This window comes from Dermacentor variabilis, chromosome 6 (assembly GCF_050947875.1).
Source record: "Dermacentor variabilis isolate Ectoservices chromosome 6, ASM5094787v1, whole genome shotgun sequence".
Taxonomy (NCBI): Eukaryota; Metazoa; Arthropoda; class Arachnida; order Ixodida; family Ixodidae; genus Dermacentor; species Dermacentor variabilis.
The window spans coordinates 160741606-160767062 of NC_134573.1; the positions used below are offsets into that span (position 1 = coordinate 160741606).

Here is a 25457-nt window from a genome sequence, read left to right on the forward strand (position 1 = left end):
CATATTTTTTTGTTACTCCGGATCATACCTACGTTTTCCCAGTTAGTATGTTTCTTTCTCACAGTTTTTTCCAGAACGTATAAACGAGGTTCTACTGTATATAAATACACATCTTGATGTAAATTTACTTTCAGTGTTCCTGTAATGGTGATAACTTATTATTTGTTCCTTTTCAGGAATAGGGAAGAGGAAGGCATTTCTGAGCTGTTGTTTGAAGCAGTCCATCACATATGGAAGTCCAGCTTTGTGAAAACTTTAAGAGTTAAGGACTTGAAAGCGGCCAGAAGCAGAAAACAAGGCAGCGTGCCTAAAAATGAAGATGCATCAGATGAAAGCGCTGATGAGGAGGACAAAGAAGAAGAGGGCGCTCCGAAAGAAGATGATGAGGCCGCTATCATCCGTGCAAAGCGGGAGAGTCTTCGCTACTATGAATACTTTCCCTATGAATTCCTATTGATGCTGTTCAGCACACGGAAGTACATCATGTAAGTCTGATACTGCTAGAACCTCAAACTTGGCACTACAAAAGCATCATCTGTCTAGTGGAAAATTAAAACAGTGAATGAGGCCTTAAGTGGCACTTTCCCACTTGTTTGGCAAAAGGTGGCGGCTGATTTTCATTTCTGTACTTGTTTTGTGGAAGGAAACGATTTACTAGTAGAGCAGAACGAAACATAATGAGTAATCTTCCGTACGTCAATTTCTCTTGTGCCATAACTACAGCACCACTTATGTCATCGAGTGACATTGGAGATTTGGGTTTCCACAGGCAAACCTTGCAAAATTTCATAGCTCGAATGTGCCTTTATCTTCTAATGCATTGTAGCTTGTATTTCAGCTGTCAGCAGTAGCATGTCTTGATCTATTGTTTCTATGGTCTGTTTAGGTGCTGGTTTATGATTTCATGGTTAGTTTTTTTTTAGTTAGTTCAATAAGGGCATGAACAGCCTGAAAGAGTACAATTCACTTGCTTTTAATGTGATCACAGGATATGATCACATTAAACAGTCTAGGCAATCCTTTTCAGTTTGCAACCTCCTGGCAGTAGGAGAAATGGTACAGGATGTTGCATCACATGAAGTTATCATTGGAGCCAAACTTTAGTTGTGTAAGCCTTCATCTGGTTACAGTTTGAATGAACTTTAAGAGTAGTCACGAAAGCAGCAAATATGCCATGGCAGCTCAGTGGGAGCAGTTGCATTTAATGCTTAAGCAGACATGAATTGGTGCTCAACCCTTTTTTTTTCGACAGGGACTGCCAAAGTCTAGATGCATTCACCAAGTTCAGTGAGCAACTCAGTGACATGCTGTGCTTTGTGCGCTCTCGAGAGGCCAGTGGAAAGAGCAAAGCTGCACAGAACTGTTGCCTGCCCAACAGAGCCATTGTGTTTGAACTGTTCAACTACTGGAAACGGCTTGCAGCTGTGAACAGTGCGGACAGCTGCCAGCAGTCAAGCCAAGCCATTGCCACCATATGTCACCATTGGCAGCCAGACGACATGACGCAGCCTCAGGAATGGCTTGCGGCACTGGACTTTTCACTGCAACATGGTGCGGAGAGCTTGGACTTCAATTCGGACTTGCTTGTGTGGGTGCTCCATTGGTTGGAAGGTCCTAGTGGATCTGATCACGCCACGGAACTGGTGAACTTTCATGGGGGACGCTGCCTCGAAAAGCTTCTGGCGAGGATTCATTGGTCGCTGGGTGAAATTGTGGCCAGTGGTGGTGGGGATGCCAGACCCATTGTGACATCTGTCATTCTGCAGATTGCGAACTTGTTGTTCAGCAAAGCTTCAAAGGTGCTGCCCAAGGACCAGAGTGACTTGTACAGGAAGCAGGTGGTGCTGCTGAGAGTGAATGCATCCATGCCTGGTAAGCATAGCTTGGCAAAAGCAGCCTTCAGTATCATTGCACATTGCAGTGAGTGCACAGTTAAAGGAATTATGACATGTGGGGACTACACTATATTTCCAGGAATCTTGATGCTGAAAGGTATTATATGTTAGTTGACGTTGTTCGATCCTGTAGTAGTTAATGTGCTGTATTCACTCAAATATAATATGACAAACCTTGAATCCTCGGGAAATGAAGAAAAAGGTATGTTGAGATTATACAAGGCAAATGAACAATGTGTAAACACAGTTCCTTTAGTACAATGTTACAAATGTTCTGTTACCATGGTACGACCCTGCTTGAGACTATATGCACCTAGGCCTGCACATACATTGTGGCAGACTGCTCCAAGCCAAACCATGTTTAAAAACAAAAGCACTATGTGCTACATCTAGGGTCCCAATGTGCACATGCTGTGGCACCTGTGTTTGTGCAGTAAAGCCGAATGTATGCACATCACTGTTGTAAACTGGGCCATTCAACCCAAAGTAAATAAGTGAGCTTTCGTATTGTAATTGGACCCCTTTTAGTATCTCTGTTGTGGTTTAGTGGCCATAGCATTCTGTTGCTCAGCGCGGCGTTGCTGGTACCATTCCTGGCCATTCTCTGATAAAAAAGGAATGTAAAAAAGGCTTATGTTTAAAGCTCTGCGTGGCATGTTAAATGGTAGAAATTAATTCCATTCTCCTGTACTGCGGCACCTCATAGCCACAGTGTTGGGTTAAAATATTGAAACCCCATCAATCAATCACATCTGAGGTGTCCAATACCACAGGGTGAAAGTTCATGGTTTTCCTGCTTCAGTGATCATCCAACCCTCATCCATCACCAGCACTGTGCATGTAACACTATGTAAAAAAGGCTTATGTTTAAAGCTCTGCGTGGCATGTTAAATGGTGGAAATTAATTCCATTCTCCTGTACTGTGGCACCTCATAGCCACAGTGTTGGGTTAAAATATTGAAACCCCATCAATCAATCACATCTGAAGTGTCCAATACCACAGGGTGAAAGTTCATGGTTTTCCTGCTTCAGTGATCGTCCAACCCTCATCCATCACCAGCACTGTGCATGTAACACTGGATGTTTGTTTGGAGCATGATTGCTTGTATTACATAACAGGAAGTGCTTTTGCAAGTTGGTAACGTCTTGAAAAATAACGGCTTATGCTCGTGCAAATATAGTAATTGTACTAGTAGCCTGCAAGCTTATTTTAATGTCAACTGAAATTCGAACATGCCTGCATGGTGTTTCCAGTGCCTTTCAAAATCTTTAGCTTCTCTAGCGTGCTTGTGCGGACTATAGGATTAGTACAGTAGAAACTCGTTCATAAGTTCTGAAAAAAAAAAGAAAAAAAGGAGAAGAACGCAAGAAAAAAGAAAGTACGATCCGAAGTCAATAAAAAATGTGACAGACTCAACTGTAGGGGACATCTGCGTAAAGCGAAGCGCAGCGCGAATCGTTGCGGCATGAGACACGTTTTGTCGACACGTTTTTGAGTTTTGTTGTTTTTATATTGCGTGGCGTTTTGAGACGGCGACGGGAAACAAACAAAACCGAGCTAGTGGGCAACGCTGGCTGCCGCCGGAGCAAAACGTGACGCGACGCGTTTGGGTCATCGCCTACCAAAAGCGTGCAGTACGCTTCCAACGTCACTACGCACCACGCGCTATAAAACAGGTGAAGATGCTTATCGAAACAGGGTTGGCGGCGATAGCTGTGAATACGGCGTGCGAAGACCCGGCAGATTTGCCGGTACCGGAATAACCGAGTGAGCGGCCGCCGTTTTCACGTGACACAGGCGGGCGAGTATTGCGGAGAAGCTGATGCGGTAGGCAGTTACTGTTCTCCATCGCCCGCGTCTCGCGCCTTGTCTTGTTTACACGGGATCTAGCGGCCGCAAAACGTATCGTGCGCCCGCAGTCTGCACCGGGGAACGGTGGTGCGTTTGGATTATCGCCTACCAAAAGCGTGCAGTACGCTTCCAACGGCAGCACGCGATGTGAAACAGATATGTGAAGGGGATGCGTGAGACGACATGGGAGGTGATTGGCTGGTATCGGAATAACGAACTGATGAGTGTGCGCCGGCGTTTTCACGTGAGACGGGCGGTAGAGTATTGCGGTGAAGCTGCCGCGCCGGCCGCCTACTGCTCTCGATCGTGCGCGCCTCCCGCATTTGTTTGCTTACGTAGGATCTACTGGCCGGAAAACGTATCATACGATCGCAGTTTGGCGGTGTAGTGAACTTTGGTGCCGAAAGATTGTGTTTGCGGGGAACGCATGAACTGGTAAACAATAAGCGTAGCGCTATTGGGCAATTTTTTTTCTTTTTTTGTTCTCGATCGTGAGCGATCGAAAATCCTACGTAAGGGGATCGTATCAACGAAGTCCTACTTTCATTTGTTAGTGTACAAATCTAATGTCGTCAGTCTGCTTGTGCCAAATGTAGGACAGAGCTAGGCCGAATACAACTTTCTGTCTGTTCATAATGGTCATAAAAAAAAAGTGCTTCTATATTGTCTTTCTAGGTGGAGTACTATATTCTTTACTACACTCCAGAAATGACTGCAAGGCATTTGAGTGATTTTATGTAGTTGTGGTTTGGTTATTGTGCATGGTACCTTCAGATATGCTGGTTTCCTTTATGTAATGCTATTCTATGTGGACATGCCTTCGATCCCCTCTTGCCCCTCACCATTTTTTTGCTTTCTTCTCTCATTTTAAGACTAAATTAGGGGTTTTTCAGCAATGACTATCTCCAACCAAATAAGTGATAAATTGTGCTACCCAATTAATACATAGCAGTGTCAGACATCAGCATTTGAATGATAATTGCTTATATATTACTGCAGTTATTTTTCACTAATGAATTTTCTAGATAAGTACCTTGGCACATATATTGTAATTGTGTTGAATAAGTGCCCTGCCATGTCAGCAATGCAAGACTCCTGTACTGATGGCCAGTTGCGAGAACAAATATGTAGAAACTGGTAGTATTATTCAAGTTCCTGTTGAGCCCTGACTTCATTTTTTGGAACTGCAACATGTGCCCTAAAGTACTCAATTAAAATGTTTATTAGTAAAAACTTTTTGTCTTAAAGATAAGCTGCTAAGCATGACATCGAGAGGATGTGAGCATAAAAATAGTTTTGCCTGAATTTTTTTGGCGAACAAGGTAATAGAAACACTAGTTTTTTTTTCGAAAACTATGTACCTGGCAAAGATCGTTTGGAGCAGCAAAGAACAAAAAGCAAAGTGTCAATGTGTGCCTGTTTGTTTACAAATGTACAGCTTGGCACAAATTCTGATGTCTGTCCTTGCTATAAATTCTGGTCATCCTAAACTATTTTGACTCGTATATGCTATTTTCACTGCAGTAGCTGCATATTTGTATTAATCAGTATTTTTTAAAAGACATGCCTTGGGTTTCAAAACATGAAGCTGGTACTTCATGAATAAAGTTAATCTGCCACACTTGTGTAAATAACTTGTCTATTTCTCTCTTTACAGAACTGGACAGAGCCTTGGGAACCTCCGTTTTGTTCAATGAACTGCTCTTGAGAGTGAACAAAGCACCTTGATGGGACTGTACAGATATTTTACTAAGTTGCTGCAAACTGAGCATAAACTGTAATAAATGATCCTATTGTTTTACACATCGAACTTTTGTTCAAGCATTTTTCTTCTGTTTATTTCTTAATCACATCACAATTCTTTGACCAGGTAAACTCAAAGAATGCTACGTGCTTGTTGTACTATATATCCTTGCACTGTTAGCTCATAGTGAACCTTTTAGTGAAGTCAAAACTATAAAATTTTCTTAAAGGGGCCCTGAAACACTTTTTTAACATATAAAGAAAATGTTGCTGATCTGTAGTACAGGCTCTTGTGAACATGTGAGCCAAATGTTATTGCACTGCATGCATGAGGGAATTCACAACCTCATGTCAAAAACTAAAAAGTTGCTTGCTCTTGCCTCTGCACTGTCATGCAGAGTCATTGCATGCAGTGATGTCCACCAACAGCTATTGATGGATTTCATGATCACGAGAACATTCTCGGTAATGCTATTATTGCTAATTTTGAGTTAGGTAATATATTTGGGCTATCTCAAAGATACAGAAAAATAAGTTCATCTTTGCACTGCCAGTCTAAACATGACAGTTGAGCATAGCTGTGCCTTCTGCGTGTGGCCTCCAAGATAGCAACAGCGCACTGCGTGGCAAAATGTACTGTGGGTGCCATGGGGTGCTGCGCTGAGCCCTTTTGTCGCCGAGACACTCAATTTTTAGGTGCGGCTTCGCCTCCTTCCCCATGTAGCTTCCAACATGCCAGTGGAGACAAAAGGAGATAGAAAGCTCCTTATTGGTGCAATGACTATTTCTATACTTGAAGGATTAAAAAAAAAAAAAAATTAGCTGCAGGAGATCTGTGAGGCTGTGTACTTAGATAGTGAAGTCACTTTAGGATTAGAAAAATGTTTCAGGGCCCCTTTACGTGAAACTTACGGCGAGTCGCTCTAGCCTGTATGGATTTTCTGCTGGTAGTTACGGCACCAGATAAATCTGTCTCGTGAAATGTGGTTCTAGAGATGCACCATGCGCTCCAGATGAAACATTCTTCTGCCTCCTTACGATTCCATTGATTCATAGCTACAGGGAAGCAATAGAAAATTCATGTTCATTCAGGTCCCAAAGAATGCTCATGAAATCTGCACAGGAACAAAGTTCTATTCATGATTGTCGCTTTCATTGAATTGTCATCAATATCAGCATCAGCACTCCTGGTACCAACAAGCGACCACGTATTGCCACAATGCCAACGCACTTCATACGAATCGACGATTTCACAGACATTTCTTGTTGCCACGCGCTCATAGAATTCCAAACAGCACCACTTTGTTTTTAATTCACAGTTCCTGTTCAAGGCGGAACTTTCCACGCATGCTTTTAGGCAGTGGTACGATTCCCGGGCAAGGGACTTGTCCTGGCACCTCGCAGATGCAAAACTTGTCGTAATGTCTGCCGAAGTTGGCCGGCGTGTCTTTCTTCTCTCGCATCAGTGCTTCCCTCTGTAGCTGCTCAGTCGTCTTGCCCAGCGTCACAAGCATTTGGTTTAGGATCTCTTCCTTGCTCTTTCCGTCTACGTCCATGATGACCTCTTTGCCGTCTTCCAGCCAGAACCTGGCGAACGGCGTCGGCGTCATGTTCTTGAATATAGCGACCTGCACGTCAGGATTTTTGTACTGAACCTGAGGCAGAAACCAGAAGACGAAATCTTTCATGCCTTCGTGCCGATCCCTGGCTCTTCCGGCAGTGTTGAAATTAAGGCTCATGATTTTCACTCGGTCCTTGAACACCAGGCGACCTTTCTCGAGATACTGCAGAGTCCTCCGAACGGGAGCAGGTCCTCGCATGAAAGACATTTTGCCTGCCTGCTCGCGTAGCTTTTCTCACTTTTCAATGAAGGTTACAGTTCGGAAAGAAATTAACGATAACCTTGCACACTACGCGACACGGGCACAAGCAATTTAACGTTGGTAACAAGCACGCCTCTCAAACGTACGTAACACATGGATGGAAAATGATGTGAAATCTGGCTTGGCTTAACTTAGTTTCTGGCTTCAAACTGGATTGACTAGGCTTCAAGGTTGGGCGAACTAGTGGGCGAACGTGTCATGTTCTAGACGTTTTGAACACAACCTAAGCTTTTGAAGCATGGCCTTCGAGATAAGCTTACGTTACTACGAGGATTCAGACCCACTTAATTTTTATGTTTGAGCTTGCTTCTAGCAATGATTAGACCTTCTAAAAAGACGTCAATTTTCTTGGTTCAAATATAAGACCCAAATATAAACATACCAACGCCAAGGCAAGCGCTGGAAGTCGTGCACCATAGAGAAACGCCCCCATAGAGTTTCTCACTGAGAAACTCAACCACTAGGGCTGTTCGCTCCGTTAGGCCGCTAGGTGGAGCATAGTCTGAAGCGGTGCGCAAAAAAAGTAGCGAGAAGACAGCGCAATTTGTTGGGTTGTTTTGCAGTTGTTGAGGTGTGCGTGTGTTCGCTGGTTTGAATGTAATGGTTTGCGTGAATAGCTGAACTCTCAGCGAAGTATTGACGTTGTTAGAAATTAATGCAAGTATGCATTTACGTGAGTTTTCGGCCGTTGGCCTCATTCTTTCGGTCTTCGGTGCGCTCGCCGCAGCGGGAAATGACCAAAACGTCTGCACGGACAGCATAGGAACCGTGAACGGGCCCGTCATGTTCAGGTAAATTGCCAGTCGGCGTGTGCTTTCTATAATTCCGTTGCGACCTTCCAAGGTGGCTGCTGCTTTTACGAGCTGCTCGGGCGGTTGTCAAGGTTTCTCGGGCTCACGCCCATTTGAACAACACTTGTAAGTACGGAACGGGCTGCAGGGTTGGATGTGTGTCCGTGACTCATGCAATCTCATCACGAGCGCGTGCGTTTCATTGAATTCGCGGCGTCATGCGATTGCCCAACGTTTGCGCGTGACACGTTTCACTGTTATAAGTGTTAAGCGTTTTCTTCTGCTTAGTTTATATGACTGTCCCATTTCACATTTATTACTTGCATGTGAACGAAGGCATGGTTTCTTTTTCGCCGCGAAACGCGCACATTAGCTGCGCTCACTTCCGTTTCGTGGCGACTAAAACAAGGTGAAGCATACCTGCGCACGTAGCGCACATTTAGCGCTTTGTTAATGTGCAACTCGCTCCGGTTACAATTTAAAAAAAAGCATGACTAAAGCGCGAAAGCCTCGCACATGCCAAACTCGGAACATCGCGTGTCTGCGCTGTGGTGTCAGCAGGCTCGCGACACGAAACCTCTGTTATGTCACCTGTTGGGCGTATTGTCGCGAACTGTGGAACCGTCAGGGAAATTTTGTGATTCACAGTTGCGGTCGTTTCGTCGTTCACTTCGCAATTATCACGTCAGCGTCTCAGCATCCGGACTCGTGGCAATAGCCGGCCGGATGATGTCATTTGCTTCATTCGCCGCGGCTCGGTATTTTTTTCTGTGGTCTTGTTGCAATTAGCACGCTTAGCATTTCGGGCCACTGACTTGACTTAAAGTAGGAAAAGCCTAATTCATTCTTCGTGGGCCGCCTATCATTAATGCCGTGCGCACAGTTTCACATTGACGTCTGCTATTCTCTCTTCGTCTTCATGCAGTGTTGCACAAACCCTTCCTGGTGGTGAAAGTTTGACGCTTTTGCTCCCGCCGCTCCACTCACGCGCCCGTGGTTCGGGGTATCGCCCCACTGGATGTTCCTATCGCTGTACTGTCACTTTGTTATCTGTGTTGACAGGGGACGTGTCTACACAGCGTGGGAGAAGCTGCGGACTTTGTCCTCCCCTATCTCTTCAGAACGCTGTTTAGCCGGCTTAATCATGGGCCTAATAACTTCAGCAATGAAAGCTTCATCCGGTAATTGTTTAGCTTCTGCATCGGCAACAGCAGTTTCATTGAAAACTATCACGCGATAAGGGATCCTCAATCAAGTGACTCCGAAGAGCGCTTAAATTATACCATTGTGAGGTACACACAGATAGCACGCAACCGGAATATTTCACGAGATGGCACGTGACAAAGAGCTACTGCTCATTATTCTTATTGAGCAGTTTTTCCAGGCTTGTATACAATATACATCATTGTGCGCATAATACAGTTTGATTTCCATTTTCCAGCTGTCCTGTCAGTTCATTATAAAGCTTAAGGGTTCTTGACATTCTGTGGATAAATTCCATTGTGACCTCTCCTGCGTCCTGATCCTTCAGAAGAGTTAAAATGCTAGATTAAAATGTCATCACATGCAGCTAAATTCCGTTTGCTGACAAGATACAAAGCTGTGCAGGGACATTCTTTTTTTTGGGCGTGTATCCTGTTGTCAGTTTCTAGCAGCTAGGGGATGTACTGAATCATCTTTCGTACAAAACAGTTCAGTTACTGAGTGCTTGGCACATTTGCATTGCTACAACGTACATACAGTAGCAAATCTTCTCAAGTAACAGCGCAACCTTTCATATTGTTGTTGCCTTGCTGTTTCACATGAGCATATTGCATTGTAGATTTAAAAAAATTATTTTATACTAAAATTTCTGCTTTGACAAGTCCTCCCCCCCCCCCCCTCTCAATGCTGCTGCTTGCCATGAAGTAAATCCTGCTGTCAGAAGTATTTCCTTGTTTGATAATGTATGAACTGTTAAATAGCGCATGTCAATAATACATTTCCTTAATGAACAATGAAATTTCCTCCGTAGTTGAAAAAAAACTTGCAAAAGCTTTTTACAATACAGTAAACCAAGGCACATTAAAGCAGCACTTTCTTTTTTTAATTCAAATGAGAGCATAGATGAAAAACATGGTTCTCCACGTGTGGAGGTTATTGCTTTGTTTTCGTTATGGCCTTGATGAATGCTTGCCACAAAACATGCCAAGTGGAAAACTATGAAATGTTTTTCTCAGTTCCGTATGGCACCATTTCCTGTCCAGGGCTCCTGTTGAAAGCCATGTGTAAGGACCCTGTGTATTAGGTTTTTATTTTTCCTATCATTTCGCCAACTGCCAGCATTGTCGCCTAGGTGATATATGAGAGGCCTTTCAGTGTCATGTGATTCTCTTCTGAGCTCGTCTGCTCTGACTCAGTTCAGGTGCGGGAATGATTCACTTGTGCTATTTTTCTTTTCACAATTTTTTTTTTTTTTCACTTTCACATGCCTTCGAATCATGTGCTTTCCCACTTACTTTTCTCTGCCATCTGTTTGTTTTCTGGATTCAGTGTCATGTGGCTGCAAGCTCTGTATGGGGGAGAGAATCGAGCCAGTTGTATGGAATTCAGGGTAGTTTCATGTTTCCAGTCGTTATGATGTGGGGGATAGGCTTCCATTCTGAGAACCTTTTATGGAGCTTTCGAGTTTGTTTATGTTTGTAAAATGAAAATTTCTTTTGCTTCTGGGTTGTTGATTCTAAGCACCATTCAGGCATTAACGGTCATATCTAATAAAGCTGCTAAAGAGGAAGCTTCAGCTTGGGGCCATCTCAGATTTCCTTGTTAGAATGTGTGTAAAATGCAGAAATAATTGAGACAACCACTTTACTGAATGAAAGTTGTTGAATTTAACAGAGAAAGTTAAATTCTAGCAAGAATACTTATAAAACTTCAAATCTTTCACAAAAATTGTTGAAAATTGGTAAGTTTAAAAAAAAAAAGCATGAAGTTTACAAACCTAACTGTGCACCAAAAACAGATATTGCAGTTGTGCAAACTGTTTGTTTCAGAGAATCTTAAGTGTAAAATGGGGATATATGAACTTACAGCTTATGCTAAATTATTACGATGTTGATACAATGGTTTTGCGAATCTCCTACTCTTAAATCAGTGGTTTATTTCTGAGTGGTATATAATACATCAATTTTGTCCATATAGGTATAGGTATATAAGTATATTATTGGGTGCACTTTCAGAATTGTGGTATTGTTTTTATTGCTGAGTTATACCCCTGCCACATGGGCACAGAAAATGACATTAACTGGCTAACGCCGTAAACTTTAATGTCATTCGCAGGGTGCCACACGGACATGCTTAATGGCATTAAAGCTTAATGCCATTTGCAACATAGTGCGCTCTCGTTACTCACTTGACCGTCAAATGCATACTCTCGTTCCCAATGTTTCTACATTTTGACGAGACTAAACAGATTCTTAGTGAATAACAATTAATATATTCTTCACTTTCTTTAAGAAATTGCTCTTTCTCGTGGCATAGTGCGTTGCAATTGTTACAACTCACTTGGCCGTCAAATTCGTACTCTTGTTTCCAATGTCCCCGCTGTGGTGACCACATTCTGACGATATTAAGCTAACTTGTATATAAAAACAACTAATGCATTATTCAATTTTTTAAAAGGAGTTGTTTATTTTCGTAGAGATCAGCAGGCGATCTTGCCGCTACGCATGGCTAGAGCACTAATCGTGGGTGCGTTAGCCTGGAGAAGCTGTTCGATAGCACGGCAACGACTCCATGCCTTGTTGGCCTCATACTGAATGAAGCCTTCGAATTTCTCGACAATGTTTGACTCGAATAAGCACATACGCCAGAAGAACTTGGAGCACACGGTCAAATTCCTCAGGATCGCTGCTTGATAGCTTAAAAGCTGTGAGCACGATTTTTCCAATTTCAATGCTTTGGCTACACTATGTATTGGCCGGCGAGCTAGCTTTGGCTTCAAACAGTTTATGGCTGGGTGCAACAATGACCTTCCTGAAGTAAACTACATACAATATGCCTATTAATGTTGCTCACACCATTTCTTAAACATCTGCTCCCTAGATAACTGTTATTTTTATTGTATCACGATTGGCAAGCAAACTTCACCATTTCGCTGCAGCTATCTCCATCACAACGTTTAATGTCATTAAGTGTGCATATGTAGCAGCAATCGAAATATGACTTTAAGAAACTTAAGGTCTTAAACTTCTTATGGCATTAACCTTGCTCGTGTGGCACGGGTATTAGTTGTTGACTTGATATCAAGTTTCTTGAAATATTGAGATCTTCATAAAATTTGACAGCTGAAATAAAAAAATTTGCTTCATACAGTTACTCGATTTCAACTTCATTTAAATGCAACACACATAATCAAAATTAGTGTAGAGGTTGCCGAGAAAAACAATTTCCATGCATTCCACAATTTCGGTTTCCATGCATTTAGATGGAAGCTCGCGAGCAAGATATTTTCTCAAAATAAATTGAAGTGGTTGTCTTGTAGGGGGTTCAGAGCTTTGTAATGCTTTCATTGAAGCTCGTATGTGCATTTAGGGTAGCACTTGTTGCGACATGTTTATTACAAGGGCTGAAAAGGATAAACGGGGTCAGGTGGCAGCGGGGGGAGGGGGTGACTATTAAGTCATTTTATGAAAACGGTCACTACTCACTAACACCCAGGAGGCACACACAGCGCGGAGTGTTTTGTGTGCATGAACTCTGCATGGTGAAATTTTCATAATTTACCCTTTGAAGTTTTATAAAAGTAGCAACACAGATGTTTTATCAGTATTATGTTTGCTTGCATGCAGTTATACAATAAGGAAGCAGTGCTTTTATTGGCAGCTTAATATGACTTTTTTTGGAGACTAGGCTTAAAGCATTTTTGCTTTAGCTGTTGCCTTCAAATTAGAAGTGGGTGTATTCAAATTCAAATTAGGCGTAGGCCAGCAAAATAAAAACTTAAGACTCACTAAAGAAATATAACTCGGGCCTCACTCAGACTAATTGCAATTACTCAACTAGGTACATTCGGACTTAAACCTGTCAAAAGCAGACTCATCAGGACATATTTGGACTTGGACTTTCCAGAAGTCTGACTGATCAGGTTCATTAGGCCAAAATCGCCAAAATGCTGCTTGCAGGCACCCGTTTCCAATGTGGGCATCCAGACGGTCCATAATACATAGAAATATTATACACAGTGGCCACTAATGTTGCCACCATCTAGTGTTGAAAGCTGCAAATACAACCTAGCTGATGCTTATACACTCTGTTGGTTTGTACTACAAGGCATCTTTCCTCATGTCAGCTGTACTCATCAGCAGTAGAGTAAGGCTCAAGTGCCTGGCGACGATTGGCAGGTGCTGGTAGGCATTGCTATTCACTTTACAAATTGATGTCTAGAAGTTTCAGCTTAAAGCTTCAGCATCACGAAAGCTTTCTCCTGCTCATCTAGGAACACATGGCAGATGCACCTTCCTCCAGAAGAAGGCGTGCGCTCGGACTTCATGTATCTGTCTGTCTGTGAGCCACTGAGTTTTCCTGCTGGCTCTCCGGCTGCGGTGTGCAACGGAAAGTCTGCGTGTCGTGTCACTGATGGCAAGGCGGAGGTGTATGCAGAGTTCAGTGCCAATGCTTCCAACGTGGTAGTGAGTGAAGGCTGGATCTTTGTGAAGGGGAACCAGTGTGCTGGAAGCTCCAACACAAACTACAAGATATCCATCAGAGTCAGCTGTGCAGCCCATCTTGTAAGTTACTCCTGCTTCCCTTCCTCTTTTTATTTTTTAAAAATTTTTAATTACAAGTTGGTCACATTGCACTTCATTGGGTTGTCCTAGGTTTGCCATCAATGTTGACTCAAAAGCTCTTTTGCCCATTGACCTGCACTGTAGTTGGGCCCAGATTTTTGCATTGGCAGTAGGCGGTGTCTAAAACATAGTGGCCATAACTTATTTCTGGCTCCTCAATTGCATCCTGCACATACAGCTTATAAAAGCATGGCCTTCAAGTTCTGTTTGTTACTCTGAGGCGACCGTTGCTGTGGTACGGATTTGCACTTCACCTATAGCAGATACAATTCCCTCAGTCTGGGTTCAAACTGCTTATTAAAACAAATCAGTTAACGAAGGTATGAAGATGAAAGTACGTGCGGAAGTACACAATCTCAGCATCAAGTTCCTATTTCATAGATAGCAAGAAATGAAACCCTCTGCAAAATTTTCACTCGCCAAAAGGTAATAACATTACAGCTTGAAACTGCACAGTTAGTGAATGACGTTAAATATGATTGATGCAGCATTGATAAACACAGAATTATAAATCTGTGATCATATGTGCGCTGATCATAGTATATAATAATCTATGCTTCAGGTTAAGAGAAGGAAGTGGAATTAGGCAAGCCATAATGTCAGACTCCTCTGCCATCTTGTAAATGTGTTATTTGCAAATACTATCATACATGGTACAGATAATCAGTGGTTTATTAAAGCAAAACACCGGGCATCAAGGGAGTGTGGTACACTGTGGAATCGTCTCGGCTAATGTGACTACACTACATTTTATACTTAACAGACAATGCTGCTGCGGCTGTGCAGCCTTAGAAATCTTACCCTGCGCATTTCACAGTGCAGTTTTTATGATCTGCAATGCATTCTACGGAATGACCTCGTATGCACATGAAATTTCAGGACTTTAAATTATGTGAAATCATGTGTTCTTTGTGCACCTTTCAAGAGGAGTGAACTTTGAGCCAGTTGGTCCAACATGTTTAAAGAGGAAAAACAGCCGTGACTTCAGACGGAACGTAAGACGAAGTGGACAGGATGAGCGGTAGCTAGCAACTGTGGTTTATTACCATGAAACACATAGCAGCAAAAGATCGCATCTGTGTGCAGCGTGCCTTGACATACTGAAGAACAAGATAAAACGCGTGGCAGAAAGCATGTACAAGGTCAAGTGTTCAGCAGATGTGACAGCGGTGCTTCAACAAAGTGACTTAGGTGCGAATTTCAGCATTTTGATAGATATTGAAGAGCTCTTCTACTCTGTTCCGCATGAACTTTTTCGTGCAGTTAATGAACTAGTCGACTTGTCTGGTGTAGTGGCTTTTTATAACAATTCTGGCATCTCCAGAGAATGTTTTCCGGAACTTTTAATGTGCTACCTATGCGCAACTCTTGTAAAATTTGAAGGGAACCCGTACACCCAGAAACGGGGCATCTGCATAGGTTCGTGTGTAGCACCCGTCCTGTGTGAAATCTACCTCGCTAGGTTTGACCGCCAGCTTAAAGTTCAGCTTGACGCCACCAACCTTGGTATTAAAATAATGTTTAGATAGGTAGATGATTCTTTAGTCCTGATAAACGTTGACCACAAAGAGTCGTAGCAGTGTCATTGGGGAAGTACTAGAAGTTTCTAACTTTGTTCCAAATCCTTAAATTTTGCCCTTCAACAGCAGCAAGAGCAGTCTATTCAGTTCTTAGACTTACAAATTTCCTTTGAGATGCTTGACCATTTGTGCTGGGCCTACCTGCCACATTCTAAGGCCATATTACTGTTCTCCTCTTCACACTCGAAACTAATTGAGAGGCATAGCTATCACCTGTTTGAGGTCAGCCCTTTTGAAGTCATGCCAGCACAAGACAGCTGAAAGTTTTCAGACCCAAGTAAATAAGTTGAAACAGGCAGGCTTTCCTTCAGCCCTTCTTCAGGCAGTGGGTGAATAGTTGTTGTGGAAGCTGCGGCCCAAGGTGCGTGGGCAGGAGCAAGCCTCCCCCCTCAACAGAGGGCCCCCTAGAAGTCATGCACTATGAGCACAAAATGGCACACAACCTGAACAAGGTGGTGGCCAAACAGGGCATTTGACTTGTCTTCTCAGCCCCCTGCAAGTTATCCCAACTATGTAGGCGCCTGGCGTATGGTCTGCGCCAGGTCGCCTGTACTACTAAGCATGAATACTAGCACGTGCGCTGTGCCACGAATGTGGTGTACCAGTTTCCGTTGCGTTGCGGCAGTGTTTATGTTGGCCAAACTGGCCAATGTATTAATGAGACTGCGGCAGCGTTTCCACTCCTTGAAGGGTGATAGTGGTGCCAATCTCCCCAGACACACCAGGGAATACAAAGGTTGCTACCCCAAATTCAATCAAGCCATCATTGTAGGATGGGGAGACTCTAGACTTGCAAGAAATTATGGAAGCGGCACACATGCGCAGACTTGGCCTTGACACATGTGTGAGCCTTCGGTGGCTCTCCTAGATAAAGAAACCTGGTTTTTGAGTAACAGGTGATGGTTGTTTTTTGCCCTTGGCACTTTCCATAGTCATCTAGGGTGCTTTCTGCCACGTGTGGCAGAAAGCACCCTAGTTACTACATTTGTTTGAGAGTGGAAATTTCATTGTGCTTCGGCACCAGCGACGCTCATTGCATGGTGTATCATTCATTCAATTAGAGCTTGTCATGAAAAATAAGCAATTAAAGCTAGATAGTGCTTCAAAAGTTACCGTACTACTCTTGTAACACCTCCCCCCCCTCACCCCTCCCACACACAACTTTTGAGGCAAAAAAAAAATGAAAGAAGTTTTGCCAACTATTGGATTTTGAACACATGGCATTCACTATCAGTTGATGCTGCTGCTGAATGTTTCACGTGTTTAACTGCATGTATGGCAACCAGGACAGCCATGCTTGGGAGCGTGTTGACGAGGTAGTAAAAGATTGCAATGACACCAGCAGCGCTGAATCTTAAAGAAATGTAGGTATAGTGTGTAGCCAATACTTACATTATTCTGCACATCATTTGCAATTCATTTGCTGTTTTAGTCATATGACTGACAAATGTAAAAGCCACTCTATGCCAGTGCTCTGAAATGAAAAAAAAAAAAATGCAGTTGTTACACATGTCAATACGGTATATACACTCTATTACAATTCAGTAAAGGCCAGCCTTCCATTGCTGACAATGGCTGATTGGCCTTTAACCTTTTTTCTCCGATAAAGTGTACATGATGGTGCCAAAGATATTTCTAGCCAAGGGCAGACGAAACGTTAATGGTTGCTGTGACTGCTTGATATCACCCTCTATATAGTGAGGAAAATGTAAGAATAAGACCAGCTACCATCTCTTCATGCAGGGATCTCCAGAGTACTTCATTGACATGAAGTGCCAGCTGTTCCTCATGTGGAGGACATCTGCAGTATGCGCTAAAAAACCTGCACGCACAGAGGTTCCCTGCACCGCCTACACTGACAGCGGCTTTCGTCACGACCTGTCGGGCCTGATTAAAAGCGTAGGCGGGTACATGGTGGAAACAACAGACCCAGCCACAAGTTTGGTCATCAACATTTGTTCTGACATGGCATCTGGTGAGCACTGGTGAACTTCAGGCAGGCCTAGTTGGTTCTGAATGGTGCAAATGCATACCTGCCCACTCTCCAAAATTTTCCTTAAACTTTACGAATTAGTTCTACAATTTTACAAAAATTGTGTCAAGTTTCATGAAATAGATTCTGCTTGTGAAGAAGTTTTAAAGGCGTTAAAGGATGGGCCGGTGCAAGGTATGAAGAAAATGCATACAAGAAAGAAAGATTGATGTCACCTGTGTTGCCTTGTCGTGGCAGCTTAAGATTGGGGTCGTATCAGAATTGCGATACCAGGAGGTTACTTTCTCAGAGCAGTTTATTCAGGCAAGGTCCTGAAGTAGGTGAAATCTGCTACAGCACAGTCACTGAAAAAGTCACTGATCTATAAGCAATGTGTTGCGCTTCACTCTCTGCTGTTTCTATAATTTACTCTTGCTTGTGTGCCCCATGTAAAGGTAAATCATCGAAAGTTAGGCACATGTATATCCCACGAGAGGTGTGTGCTTAGGAAAAATTAAATAAAAATGAGACAAAGCAATGTCCTTGTCTGATCTTTGCTTTTATTTTTGTTGTACCAAGTCGCATTGTCACATTTTGGGCTTTAGAAACATTTGTAGTCGAGGTTTTGACAGAAGCCTCTCTGGTCGGGAAAAAGTTCAACAATAATAAAATACAGACCACAAAAGAAAATAAAGGATAGACGTTTCTACCTTACCTAACATAACCTAATATAGCAAGGGAAGGCATTTGTCTTGTGCTGGAAGCCTTGGGGACAAGGCTTCCACCAGGGAAGCTGAGATGTCTTTTCACTTAATTCTGTTGTTCACTTTCTTTATTGCTTATTTCTGCATCAAACAATTATTTAAACTAATTTAGCAAGTTCCCATAATACACTAGTAGCATAACTTAATAGTGAGCTTTAGACATAGGTGCTGTGGAGTTGAGATAATTTCTTCCCAGCTGCTCTATTTTTGAACATCTATATTTAGTTGTATTTTTTTCTGCCCTACTGTCGTGCAGTAGGTAGCATGTTTATATTAATATGGGGAGTTTTAGCCAAGCTCATATTGTGCTCAGGAAAAACTGATAGATAAATTATTGCCAGCTAGTAATAGAGCCCAACCTACATTCTTTTGTGTCGTGTTCAGCTGATGGCATTACTTACCCTCCGATGACTGGTGCCTGCATACTGGATGGCAAGGAATGCAAGTCTGTTGGTCAGCTGGAGTCTGGCCTTCAGGCCAATGGCTCTGGCATCTATATTGAGTATCCTCCCAGTCCTGGGTTGACTCCGAGACCGGGCTGCACGAAGCCCCCCAGGACTGTTGTCCAGTTTCATTGTCCAAACCGTGAAAAGGCAAGTACCAGGAGTAAAGTTAAGCATACTTTTTGCTGCAGTTACATCACTGCCAGTGCAGTGATCTTTCACACATAAAAAGAAAGAGAGAAGCTGGAGGTTCTAACCTTACAATTGCGAGAGATATCACAGATGCTATTGGGGTGAACACATTATATATGCTCAATGCATTACACATCCTACAGAGTTTGATGTCTCGAAATTCTGACTTCAGCGCAGGAAACTTAACGCATAGCCTTCAGTGGCATTTTTGAAAGAGCTGAAGAGTTTTCAGTTGTGGATAGTTCACAAAACCAATTGCAAATTATTTTGCTAATTAATCATTAACTTTTTAACAAATGTAATTGTCATAAAAGTAAAAGTGAGCTAGTTAAAAGAAACTTAGACTGAACTAGACAAAGACATTGGAACACAGTGACAGGATGAGTCCTGAGCTGTCATTGTCTGCATGTCCTTGTCTAGTTTGCACCGTAAACTTCTTTTAACGAGACCCATGATCTAGGTCAAACCAAGATTCTGCGTGAACTAGTTGTTTCAATTTTTCTTTGTGGCACTTTGTTTGGACGTAACAGGGTTAAGCTCTTAAAGAAAGAACAAGAGCTAGTCAAAAAACTAAATGTTGAACATAAAATTGAAGGTGCTGTACCTTCCATTTAGTACGCATTATAATTGTAAGACCAGAAAGAATATACGGTTCTCAAGTTTTGATAACTAGCCAAAAAGGTTAACATGAGATGTGATTGTCTTATTGAGCCTACTGTAATTTTCAGAGTCATGCCCCACGGCTAATTTCGGATGTAAACTGCCACTACTATGTCGAATGGGAGACTCAGCACGCTTGCTCGTTGGATCTTCTTCGAGCTGATCCGGCGGACTGCAAGTTCACAAGCGATGTTCATGGCATTGACATTGACCTCAGCCCACTGCAGAAACAAGATGGTCCGTTTCAATTTGCAACTGCCACATCTCGGGTTTCAAAAAGGCTTGAGACTCCTCTTAACGCACTTTCTTGCATTTTGGTGTTTTTAAATCTTTTGTCGATTGTAAACATTTGCTATCCTTACAGCCTTTAAATGCTTCTTCTTCTAAGTCTTTCACTAAAAGGCAAGGTGCTTCTTTCAAATCATTGCACTTGTCCCACATGACCACACCTGCTTTATTCTTTCCAATTGCTTTTGTTTTGAGGAAAGATTTGAGAAAATGCTGTATGATGTGTAGGGATGCAGGATGATGTTCATCAGCATGAAAGCCACTGTTGGCAGGAATTATTGAATGACGCAAGGGCATATTAGCAAGCATCTCTTCAAAGAGAGACTGAAAAACCTAGCACAGTGTGTTTGGTGGACCTGAGTATTCCAGGCATTGCACGCGATGAGCTGAGCCTGCTCTTTTACACTCCAGTGAAATTGCACTTGCGTGATGGCTAGGCATACACCACGTAAGTAAAAGCAGGGGCCTTAACGTAAGGTGTTGCAGAACCCCTTCAGTTCTTGGATGCAACTGGCTGCAATGCCTTCCAGTTTGCAGTATGTTGAACCGTGTTGTATAGAACATGGTTATTAACAATTGCTGCATGTGAATGCACTAGTCAATTGCTCTAATGCTATCAGTGACAATCTGTTTCTTGTTACGGGGCCCTGAGCCACTTTTTTATCGAAGTCTAGAAATGCATTTGAAGTTGGAATAGATTGTTTCAGAAATACTTTGCCACAAAAAGTACTTCAATGCATTAGCAGAACCGGAGTTATTGGCAATCAAACACCCTCTTCGCAGTACTTTCGCTCCTTCAATGAATGGCACTGTGAAGGCTACAGCGGAGCGAGGTGTGCCCACAATGCTCTGCCTACTGAATGTCGCCAGAAAGCGCAGTTAAGATTTGATTTCGGATGTTCACGTAGATGCCATCAGCTGTGGACACCATCGCCAGCCGGAATGGCCATTAGAATGAGCCCATAACAGCTTACACTGTAAAAAGGTGATTTCACACTCTGCTTGCAAAATTCAACTGCGAAATTCGGCTGAGATGTTCACAGCAGTGCATGCTATCCACAGACTGTTTTTTCACCAAGCCTGAGGGTTGACTTGGGACTCCTTTAAGTTAAACCTGTGTCTTGTTGCTATTTCTTTTCAGGTTACCGCACAACTGAAACAATCATCAATGGCACAAAGGCAGTCATCAAGTACAATATTTGTGGTAAAAGCTTGGGCACAAGTTCAGTCCAGTGTGGAAAGAAGCGCGGCTTCAGGTCGGCCGTCTGTGCTGAGATCAAAGGGCAGTCACTTTCACTGGGACAAAACCAAGACCAGATCCTTCAGTGAGTTTATTGGCTGTTCCTTACAGCGACTCGTATCGCTTGGCACAGCCCTGAGCTTGTGCTCCCTGCTGATCTTTGTCGACACTTTCCTGCTAAAGTATCTGTCGTAATTCGTGAATGCAGCAGCAGGTGTTTGCTGGTGCCCACATTATGAAGTAGCATCGTGGTGCAGATCAAAATATGATGGGAGCTATGACCTAGGTACCCACTGATGCTGTGTCTATGGTGTCTTGCAGCTGAGCATGAAGTTGTAAGATAAAAAAAATGTCTACAGTCAAACCTTGATTTAAAGAATCCCAATTTAGACATTCTTTATTTAAGTGCTTTTATTTCCACAAATCATATTTGTAGAACCGAACGCATTTTTAATATTCAAACAACGAATTTAACTCAATGTCTCGCCCAATTTAACAAAGATATTTGGGGAAATATGCGTACGCTGTTTCACTTAGTTAACATATTTCATTGACCTGTTCACTACTCCAATGAAGGAACTCAAGGTGTGCTCACTGGGCTTTGTCTACGGTAAGTGTGCGTTCAGGCAAAAGTGGCATTGTTTTTGGTCTTGAACAAGTATGTTATCCACACTGGGGTTTTATGCCTTTTTGATTTAACTAGTGGGGGGATCTCACCAGTGTTCGTGGGACAAAGGAACTACAACACAGTAGTGCCAACAATCACAAGGGCATTTATTGCACCTTTTATGCACCAATCTATAGCCAGCTGAATTATTGATGGAACATGCCGATGGGCGCGCGACAAATCTAGGAAGTCCGACTCGCCGCGACCGGATAGCGAGCGAATATGTTTGCCCCATGCTGGACACCAGCGCCTGGTTGTTCACGCGCATAGTCAGGCGAACGGTGGTGCGTTCAAGTGATTGTGTGCGTCCATTCTGGTGTCCTGCTCCTAGGCCACGCGAGACGGTCTCGCAGAAGCATGGATTGGCGCATGCGTGGAACCTCCGCGCCGCTTGCCGACCCCGAGCCAAAGAGGATGAGCCTACTCCCTGTTGCGCCCGACTAACCCCATTGTTAGGTGGCGCTAGCAGCGCAAAACTTGCGCCATCTCTCGTACTACCCTGCAAGCAGACCCACCGCCGCCGTAAAGCCACGTGGCGAAGCCAGATTAGAGGAGACTGGAGCTATGTGGGAAAACAACATATCGGGATGCGTTAGTCGCTCATCCCCACATTAGATTCTTAAGTCCACTTGACTGTGTTAAATCGAAGTTTAACTATATAAATTTTGGTGCATATTAATGGTCAAAATAATCACTCTTAACTGTGTTATTTATATTTCAATTAGTAATGTTTGGATGGTAAACACGAAGAATTGCTGTTGTTGGTTGTTTGGTAGTGATTACTATCGTGGCAACACAGGCATATAACACCGAAGTTCATCCTTGTGGCTATTTGTTTTTGATGGTTGAAGCTGATGTGAGAGCACTCTGTCTCAGTTAATCCTACAGCTGCCTTTTTGGGACTAATGTAAACTAGGAGCACATTGATCAGTAAAATGTTTCCACATTGTTTGGTGCTGGCACTCAAATTTTCATGCTAGTCTCAAGCTTGGTAGCTTTTATGGCTCTTGCTTAGGGTAGGGTGTCAGCACAGAAGAGGTGTTATTCACAAACTGAGGTACAGATTAATCCAGCAAGACTGCCCCTGACCAGTGTTTAACTCATTGCAGGCTTGTGGATGACGTAATTACGATGAAGTTCAAGGATGGCAGCGAATGTGATACGGCAGGGTCGATGTGGTCGAGTGAAATTCATTTTGTCTGCAATAAGAAAGGTACGTTAGTATCCACTTTTTGCGTGCTGTGTTTATGCCACATACTTCTGTGCTCAGTGACATTGAAGACCATGTCTGCGTAATTACTCATTCTACTCATATCTCTTGAATTGCATTAATCAACACAAAATTAATCTTGGAACAGGCTTTGTATATCTCTGAAGGCGGTGCTTCTATGTTAATTGCATTTGTGCGGTACTGTTCCAGGTGATGATGAGATGCAGTATGGCTGGGTGGACCGTGATGCCTGCACCTACCACTTTATCTGGGAAACAGCTCATGCATGTCCGAAGACTCGGGGAGCTGACTGCATTATTGAGCACGAAGATGTCCGGATTGATCTCAGGCCTCTCTCGCGATCTGGAGGTGAATTTAATTTCTCAGCCGTGTGTTTTTGCATTTAGTGTATTACACTCAAGTTTTTTGAAGTAGCCACCTGCACAATTTGAGAATGTGCAACCGTCAAACCATGCTTAGAGGCACAGGTGATGGCATGTGGATGCCAAAAACTCATGGGTTGGCTGTTTGGTTATAGCGAACATGTTTAAACCTTTAACATTTCATTGCATTTGGTTAAAGTTTACTATGGTATGAACTTGTCTCATAATTTCATAAAAGTGTTACAGCTCAAAAAAGGTTGGCATGATTATTACATTCACCTTTGGTAGTCCAAAAAGACTCTAAAGAACTGAATTGATGAGTGCTCTAGAATGTCCAAAAGGTTACTGTACTGAGAACGGTACATTTGCAAAATGTGAGATAGAATTGGTTCCATGAGTGTAGAAATATGGTGCCAGCTTCTGATAACGTACAATGTCCTATTTATATTTGCTTTACAGTAGCCAAGCCCTGATCAAAACGAAAAAGAAAGTGAAGTCAACTTCTTAAACTTTTCTCATTGATGCTGCTTTTAGCACTGCTCTCCCAGTACTATTTGTAGGCGTGCGGTGCCCTTTACATCCGGTCACAGATGGTTTCAAAGATCATTGGTACTGCACGGAATTGCTATATTAGACAGCCTGCTTAGGGGCAAGAAAATAGCTGTACAAACGTTTATGGCAACGCTGTCCTCACAAAAGGGCTGAGCGGGCGGTATGCCAAAGTGGTCGTATTCACATTTTTTCTGTAGCATTGGTGTTCTCTGGTATCTGATATCTGGCTATAGCTGATATCTGGCAACGCATTGTCGCATATACATGCGCACCCCATATGTGCACTGCCATTCTGTTGCATCTACGCTTCAACTGTACAGGACACTCTTCCTAGGATACTTGCGATATAGCACACCAGTGCTGCCCAATGCTAACAAAACTAACATCCATGTCCTACAGAGCATTCAAGGCCAAGCCCTTTGAACATGTCTCGGGCTACCTCGAAATGCTTCAACCGTGGCAACAATTGCCACCGCGAGAGACCACCCAATAATGACCTATATAGCTATCGACGCACTTTGGGCGCATGTTCGCCATATATTCAGAGTCCCTGACCACGATCTCGAATCACTTGTCTGAGAAAAGACACAAGGCAGCGTTCTCCAGATAAATTGCGGCTCACCGGCACTCTGTCTTTGAGGCACTCACGCGCAACAAGGTCATCCCCTATGTGGTGCTTGTAAAAGCCTCCTGTGTACCTTGCTGTTCCAGGAATAGTGAAGAAAGCTAGCCTGACCACCGCGGCTCTCAAGCAGATCACATTGGAACTTTTGCATTGTTCATACGCTAACCGAATCCGTTTACACGGATGGTTCCGTCTCGGAAAATTCTACGGGCGCCGTTGTTCTACCATCTCAATCGGTCGTCATCAAGTTCTTCACGCGTAACGAAATCTACAGGTTCTGAACTGGCCGCTCTTCGCGCTGCTGACGAATACATTGAAAAAGATCCTCCCAACAAATGGGCAATATTTTGTGATTCAAAAGCAGTCCTCCAGAGTTTGCGAAGTTTACTACGTGGCAATTATGAACAGCTGGTGTCACAAATCAACGAAACCTGCCATTGCGCTTCTGAACGAGGGCATATCATATTTCAGTGGCTGCCGGGACATTGTGGCGTTGTTGGTAATCACCTCGCCGATGACGCTTGCTGACGTGCCCAGGCTGGCTCACCGACACTCCTTATACCTTTATCGAGAGTCGACGCTGCAAGAGAGCTTCGCAGTCTCGCTCGTAGCATCACATTAGGTTACTGGCATACACCACAGAACTCTAAGTGTCGTTTACACAGCCTTGACCCATCACTGAAAAATTACCAGCAAACCTTCCACGACGTGACGCAACACCGCTGTGTCGGTTGTGGGTAGGAGTAGCATTCACCAACTCCTACAGCTATCTTATTGGAATGGTGGATTCACCAATGTGCGCGAAGTGCAAGTGTGAAGAGACCATCAGTCATCTTCTGTGCCACTGTTCTCTCTTCGATAATCTACGTCACTCTCCAGTGTGCCTTGA

The 25457-nt window shown here is 43.2% G+C and overlaps 3 protein-coding genes across 3 annotated transcripts in view; 2 read left to right on the plus strand and 1 right to left on the minus strand.

The window, feature by feature from the left end:
- LOC142585598 (nucleolar pre-ribosomal-associated protein 1) overlaps nt 1-5557 on the plus strand; it is a 68430-nt gene extending 62873 nt beyond the window's left edge. The window contains exons 33-35 of the mRNA XM_075696483.1: nt 177-485; nt 1253-1872; nt 5405-5557. Of these exons, the coding sequence (XP_075552598.1) occupies nt 177-485; nt 1253-1872; nt 5405-5475 (1000 nt within the window). The 3' untranslated portion in view covers nt 5476-5557. The remainder of the gene's footprint in view (nt 1-176; nt 486-1252; nt 1873-5404) is intronic.
- Nucleotides 5472-7493, minus strand: mRpS25 (mitochondrial ribosomal protein S25). Its single transcript, XM_075696482.1, has one exon. The coding sequence runs from the start codon at nt 7317-7319 to the stop codon at nt 6804-6806; it is 516 nt and encodes a 171-aa protein (XP_075552597.1). The 5' UTR covers nt 7320-7493; the 3' UTR covers nt 5472-6803.
- A 394-nt stretch (nt 7494-7887) lies between these two features.
- The window catches only part of Lerp (lysosomal enzyme receptor protein), a 94093-nt gene continuing 76523 nt past the window's right edge, over nt 7888-25457 (plus strand). Inside the window, exons 1-8 of the mRNA XM_075696481.1 lie at nt 7888-8164; nt 13641-13932; nt 17316-17547; nt 18693-18901; nt 19672-19840; nt 21033-21216; nt 22908-23011; nt 23219-23377. Of these exons, the coding sequence (XP_075552596.1) occupies nt 8037-8164; nt 13641-13932; nt 17316-17547; nt 18693-18901; nt 19672-19840; nt 21033-21216; nt 22908-23011; nt 23219-23377 (1477 nt within the window). The 5' untranslated portion in view covers nt 7888-8036. The remainder of the gene's footprint in view (nt 8165-13640; nt 13933-17315; nt 17548-18692; nt 18902-19671; nt 19841-21032; nt 21217-22907; nt 23012-23218; nt 23378-25457) is intronic.

Coding starts and splice junctions, on each gene's coding strand:
- mRpS25 (XM_075696482.1), bottom strand. CDS start 7,319: ATGTCTTTCATGCGAGGACCTGCTCCCGTTCGGAGGACTCTGCAGTAT.